This window comes from Lycium ferocissimum, chromosome 9 (genome assembly GCF_029784015.1).
Source record: "Lycium ferocissimum isolate CSIRO_LF1 chromosome 9, AGI_CSIRO_Lferr_CH_V1, whole genome shotgun sequence".
NCBI lineage: Eukaryota > Viridiplantae > Streptophyta > Magnoliopsida > Solanales > Solanaceae > Lycium > Lycium ferocissimum.
In genome coordinates this window covers 30427919-30434594 of record NC_081350.1, presented here as the reverse complement: position 1 = coordinate 30434594, position 6676 = coordinate 30427919, and the positions used below count along the sequence as shown (strand labels likewise).

At 36.8% G+C, this 6676-nt stretch overlaps 1 protein-coding gene across 1 annotated transcript; it reads left to right on the top strand.

The window, feature by feature from the left end:
• Positions 1-2205: 2205 nt before the first annotated feature.
• Positions 2206-2843, top strand: LOC132031791 (2-oxoglutarate-dependent dioxygenase AOP3-like). Its single transcript, XM_059421695.1, has 2 exons — positions 2206-2349; positions 2485-2843. Exons 1-2 carry the CDS (start codon positions 2206-2208, stop codon positions 2731-2733), a joined length of 393 nt encoding a protein of 130 aa, XP_059277678.1. The 3' UTR covers positions 2734-2843.
• The last annotated feature ends 3833 nt before the right edge of the window (positions 2844-6676 follow it).

The following is a 6676-nucleotide window of genomic DNA, read 5'->3' as shown; positions in this document are numbered from 1 at the left end:
AAAGATCAATGAGGCTTATTTCCCATGTTTCGGGACTTATATACATCTTCCTTTAAATTAAGTAAAACGTCTCACCTTACGCTACTAAATCATCTTGCTCAAAATACTGCATTGGGGCCTATTGCCCATCACCGCATCAGTTTTTGTCTTAACATGGATGGAGATGCCTGTAATGTATTCTGAGATCAGCTTGTTTATTTCTATTAATTCTATACAAAATAAGCATTTCATTCAAACATGTGTGCTTCAGGATGAGGGCCAGCGAAAAAAAATAGATCTTGCACCAATTTAAATCTCTAGGAACTATCAACTTATAGTATAACCACATGCATCCCGAGAAGTAACAATTGTATTCTCGATTTAATTTACAAGGACATAAGAGTAAGCAAGATTCTATTATGAAGTACTCATATTTTGGCAAACTATGAGATTTAAACCCATTAATTAGATGGAAAATAAAAGTATCCTTTACAGTACAACCTTTACCACAGAGAATACCTAATTACCCCTCTAAACTTGTCTACTTTTGCCAATTACACACTTAAAATTTGCGGAATCCTATGATCCACCAAGACTTGTCCGAAGTGAAATTATAACCGCCAGCCTCAAGATTTAAACTCGGTACGTGTAGTTTTATACACGCGCGTAGTTTATGTTGCATGTCAAATACTGTCTTTTCAAACCATTTTCAAGAAGTGGAATTTTTCATTTTCTTAGCTAACTAGTCCTGGGTTGTGAAAGCCCCAGTGCTAGAGCTAAATATTCCAAAAGAGTGACACCACACGTTGACGCAGCAACAACAACAACATACCCAAATAAAATCCCATAAAGCGCGGGGTCAAGGAGGAGTAGAGTGTACATAGACCTTATCATACCTTGAGAGATAGGAGGACTGTTTCCGGTAGACCCTCGGCACAAGAACAAACAATTCAAAGCAGTTTAAAAAGTCATGGCAAAATACTATAAAAAGCATGACTACCCCAAATTAATACAATAATCGAAGTACAAGAAACAACATATAGTCGTCGTAGAAATCGAAGTGCAAGAAGCTACAAGAGTAATACTATGACTACTAGTATGAAATCGAAGGGCAACAAACCACACATTGACGCAAGTTATGAAAATTCTTAGAGATTCCATTTGGCTCTTTGCCCAGACAATAAAAGCTAATCACAGAGCTTTAATCCAATTATGTTGCCTGTAACGATAAAAGATAAACAGTAAACCTGTCCAACAGAACTATTGCACTGTCATCTTCTACCTAAAAAATAAATAAATAAATAAATAAATAAATACAGAAGTACCTAAAAGCAGTCACAGAAAAATGAAATAAGGGAAATATTTTATTGACGAAGTACTATCCAAATAATGGAGGACGGCAAGGCAAGGAATCAAACAAGATCTCGTGGCTCTGTCTTGGAACGTGTGAAGAAAATATATGATAGTTAACTAAGCTTTTTAAGTGGGAGTTTGGCTATAAAAATTATTCACTTTTTTTCGGAATTTTTTTTCACTTTTTTTACTTTTAGCGTTTGGCCATAAAAATGAGGGCGACTTTTAGTTGCCTCCTTCACGCACGAATTTCGTGCGTGAAAGGCCAAACTTACATTTTTGCAGTTTGGTCCTTTCATTTAGTGCGTGAAACCTACTAATGTTTTTTTTTCTTTGTGCTAGTTTGGTTCAACGTTTTTTTTTTCTTGTGCTACAAAAGTTGCGGACTCTATAAAATCGCTCACTTTCTCACGATTACACGCATCTAATTTTCACCTAAAAACACATAACTCTCTGCATATATCTCTGTTCGTCTTTCACCGTTCATCAAGTGTTCTTCATTGCCAAGATCGAACAATTCAATAACGGAAGATCTAAGCCAAATGATTCACGTGTATCAAACCTAGCGTCCTAGCCTCGGCTTTTGTTCTACCCGCCTTGGCATTAAAATGTGTGCACATTATAGTTCACCCTTAAATGAGTATGGGCACAGTCGAGACTCTGGACATCTAACAATCATGCTTTTTATGATTAATTAAATATATATCGCATGATCCATTTCGTTACACTTTCGTCCCAAAATATATGTTATTTTTCGCTTCTCGAGAATAAATTTGCTAATTTTCATAGCTAAATTGAATCAAATTAATTTAATATTTTAAAATTAAAATTTTGATATTCGGAAATTATGCGCAAAACAAGTTTGGGCCAAGAATGACTGGCCACACAGACACTGGCTTCCTGACCATAGTGAAACAAGATCAATCTGGATTGCAAGTTCAGATGAAAAATGGAGACCGGATTGAGCCCAATGTTTCCCCTAATTCCTTTGTCGTTTTAGTTGCGGATTCATTGATGGTAAGTGTTTCTCGGTAAAAACTTATTTTATTTCATATTCATACCAAGCCAATAAATAAATGACATGATTGAGATTACTTATTATATTATCAAAACAAGCTGAAAAAAGGAAATATTTTGTGTAAATTGTTACAGGCATGGACAAATGGTCAACTATCGCCTGCTTTCCACATAGTAAAAATGGCGGGCGACATTGATAGGTTCTCCATTATGTTATTTGCATCGCCAAAACTAGGTTACATCGTAGAGGCCCCAAAAGAACTAGTGGATGAAGAACACCCGATGCTTTTCAAGCCCTATGACGTCGTTGGATACTATAAACATGCTATATCCGGAATTGGTTACGGAGCTAGAGATCTTCTCAAGGCTTATTGTGGTGTTTGAATTTGTTCCTATTCTTATGCTTCAGCTTTAATTTCTATGTTTTATGTTTGCATCCTTGCTCTTTATTCCTCCAAAATAATATTACCCACAATTTTTGATTTTCATAGGCTTTCCTGTTTCTTATGTTTGTAATGACTGCTTTATTCTTTCAATGATGCTTATTTTTTTACTTTTGATTTGTTGTATATTGGAGAATGAAGATTAATCCCTTGCAGATAAATAAAGTGTAAATTTCTCAAATGGTTCTCAAGTTAAGAAAATCATGGAGTAAAGTCATTTTGCTTTGTTTTGTTAGTAATTAATAACGGGAAAAGAACAACGAATTGCGTACCTCTTTGTTGCAGCGGAAGTCGTTGTAATTACCACCGAAAGAATTGCCACAAGTCCAACCTCAATTCTCCAGGAAATAAAGTTAGTATTCCACGAAGTAAATGCCTTTTCTATACGTGTATTTTTAGGGAGATTAAGAGAAGAAGAAATTTTTGCATATCTTCACATATACGTTGTTCTGCTCTTTTTAAGAAGAGAGGTAGAGGTTATGGAGAAGAAACCGTTCCATATTATCCACGTAATACAGTTTCTCCTTAGTGAGGTTATCTGATTTAAAATATAACTTCTCACATAATCACCTCTTTTATTCTTTTATCTTTTCTAACCGGGTCGGGTCAGCCCACATAGAGCGACCCGCGACCCAATATCCAACATCTCCCACTTCGCTCATGATGGGCTAGACCCAAGCAAGCACCATGTAAGCATTACACACAATTCATACCAAAGCAAATATTTCGTGTGACTCGCGAGCATCAAGAGCTACGAAAGCTCTACATTGGAATTCAATCACGTATTAAAGAATCCACTACAAATATCTTGATCATATTACTCGCAATACCCCGGACATCATCCGCTACGCCAGTAGTTAGTTATCTGATCCCTCGTCCTCTAAAGAGGTGAACTCGAGTTCATGTTTAACTTTATATCCGCAATTTCACTTGACACCCTTATGGTAAGTGTAATGGCCGGCCTTTGAATACAAGTTAAATTAATAATTTTTATTGTCTTCCCTTTCTACTCGAATCTATATGTTCCAAATCAACTGCTTTCCTAGACATGCACTGCATTGCCAAATCACTCATGGCTATTAGTAACATGCTAAAGTAGCAACACTGATTGTAACTTCAAGAAACAGTCAAAGGTCAAAGGGTATTCCATGGAAAAGTTAATGTAACTTTTCGGGGTCTCACACAATGAAGAAGCAGGGATCCATTCTTCCATTAACCCATTGGTCGCTTAGCACACGTGGTATGAAACACGTGCTACGGTGTTCTCACCTTCTAATGGCGCGTGTGTCTCATTCATTCACTTATTCAACACCGTACAGATCTTGATCTAGACACCTCCAGATGTCTAACCTGAGTTTCTCTCTTCAATGATCCTCAAATCCACCTTCTTAGAGAAACTCATATCTGGCTTTCAAAACAAGTCATAACATGGTGGTGGAACTTATCTCTTCACATTGCTCAACGTAAGAGGCGATTGCTCGTGTGAGAGAGCCAATCTCGTGACTTGTTCGACATACTTTACCAATAAAATTACATCATCACATGCATAGAAGATATGAACACAAATTCAAGAGTCAAATATTGATGAAAATATTGTAACAACAAAGTCATTTTACAATACAGAAATATAATCATATCCTACACAAACCTAGAGCCATAACATGTTTCTCAAACAGGTCTCTTGATATCGCCTTTGTAAAAGGATCAACTATCATTTTTCGCGTAGGTATGTATTGTAAAGTTACTTCTCCACTTGCTACTGTGTCTCTTACAAAGTCATACTTGATGTCAATGTGTTTGGTTTTGTTATGATACTTAGGATCCTTTGTGTATGCAATAGCCGCTTGACTATCACAATGTAAAATCATTGATCCTTGAGAATTCTTTGCTACACCCAAATGCTCAAAGAATCTTTTTAACCAAACAACTTCTTATACTACAGATGCACAAGCCACAAACTCAGCTTCTATAGTTGAAAGAGCCGTGCAAGTTTTTTTCTTACTTTTCCATGAAATAGCACCACCATTAAGTAAGAAAGCATAACCAGATGTCGATTTTCTATCGTTTCGGTCACCACCCCAATCAGCATCTGTGTATCTTCTCAAGTGTAAATCATTTCCACTATAACATAGTGAATAATCAACAGTTCCTTTCAGGTACCGGAAGATCCTCTTCAGAGCTTTCCAATGATCTCTTCCAGGATTGGACTGATACCTGATAACCAGACCTAAAGCGTAACAAATGTCCGGATGAGTACACATCATAGCGTACATCAAGCTCCCCACAACACTAGAATATGGAACTCGAGACATGTCTTCTTTTTCTTTTTCAGTCTCTGGACACATTTCAAGGCTTAAAGTCTCACTTCTTACTATAGGAGTATCCATGGGTTTACAACTATTCATTCGGAAGCGTTCCAAAATTTTCCTTATATAAGTTTCTTGAGATAGACTCAAAACCCTCTGGGAACGATCTCTTTGGATCTTAACACCCAATATATAGTCTACTTTACCTATGTCTTTCATGTCGAATGACTTTGAAAGCCATGACTTGATAGTTTTCACATACTCCAAATTATTTCCGGCTAATAAAATATCATCCACGTAAAGGGAAAGAATTACAAATATTCCATTGGACTTCTTCACATAGATGCAATGGTCTTCATCGATCATGGTGAAATCATATGAAATTACCTCTTTGTGAAATCTCAAATACCACTGCCTTGAATACTGCTTCAGGCCATAAATAGATCTTTTTAATTTGCAAACTTTCTTTTCTTGGCCTTTAACGATGAAACCTACAGGTTGTTCCATGTAGATTTCCTTGTTTAATTCTCCATTGATAAAAGCTGTCTTCACGCCCATTTGGTGTAACTCTAGATCCAAACGTGCAACAATAGCCAAAAGTAACCAAATTGAGGTAAACTTCACAACTGGTGAAAAGGTTTCCTCATAATCTATTCCAGCTTGTTGGGAAAAACCTTTTGCGACCAATCGTGCCTTGTATCTTTCTATTGACCTGTCCGCTTTACGTTTAACCTTAAGAACCCATTTGTTCCCAATAGCTCTACGCCCAGAAGGAAGGCCAACCAGATCCCAGACTTTGTTTGTTCTCATGGACTCAAATTCCTCTTTCATTGCTTTCATCCATTCATCTTTTGGACTTGCCAAAGCCTTAGTCACAGAATTAGGCTTATCCAATTCTGTGGGAGACACCAGGAAAACGTAATCTTCAATCTCATAAGATCGTTTAGGTACACTTTTTCGGTTACTCTTACATTGTTGAAATTCAGATTCCTTTAAAGGATTTTGGGATTCAAAACTCCCACTTGGACCAGGAACCGATCCTTGATCTATTTGACTATCAAACATGTCCGAAGACATTGTTTGATCACCTTAATTTAACATTTCATAAAGAGGCTCTCCTTCTTTTATTTCGCCCTTTTTAGGAAAATCATTTTCTAAAAATGCGATATCTCGTGATTCAATTTCAGTTATACTTCCATCTTCTAATTCACCAATAAACACATACCCTTTGGAGTGTTCTGAGTATCTTATGAAGATACATTTCTTCCCTTTTGGACTCAGTTTTCCAAACTTACCAAAACGATCCTTTACATATGCAGCACAACCCTAAGGCCGTAGATCATTCAAGTTCGGTTTATGACCAGTCCATAGCTCATAGGGAGTAGAAGTAACTGATTTAGAAGGCACTTTATTTAGTATGTAGGCTGCAGTCAATAACGCATCTCCCCAGAAGGAGATAGGTAAATTTGTCTGCGCCATCATGGATCTTGTCATGTCCAATAATGTTTTATTGCAAATCCTTTGTGAAAGGTTACATTACACTGTCTTCCTTCCTTTCTGCTACACCATTCTGTTGAG

Coding starts and splice junctions, on each gene's coding strand:
- LOC132031791 (XM_059421695.1), top strand. CDS start 2,206: ATGACTGGCCACACAGACACTGGCTTCCTGACCATAGTGAAACAAGAT. Junction 2,350..2,484: donor TAGTTGCGGATTCATTGATG/GTAAGTGTTTCT, acceptor AAATTGTTACAG/GCATGGACAAATGGTCAACT.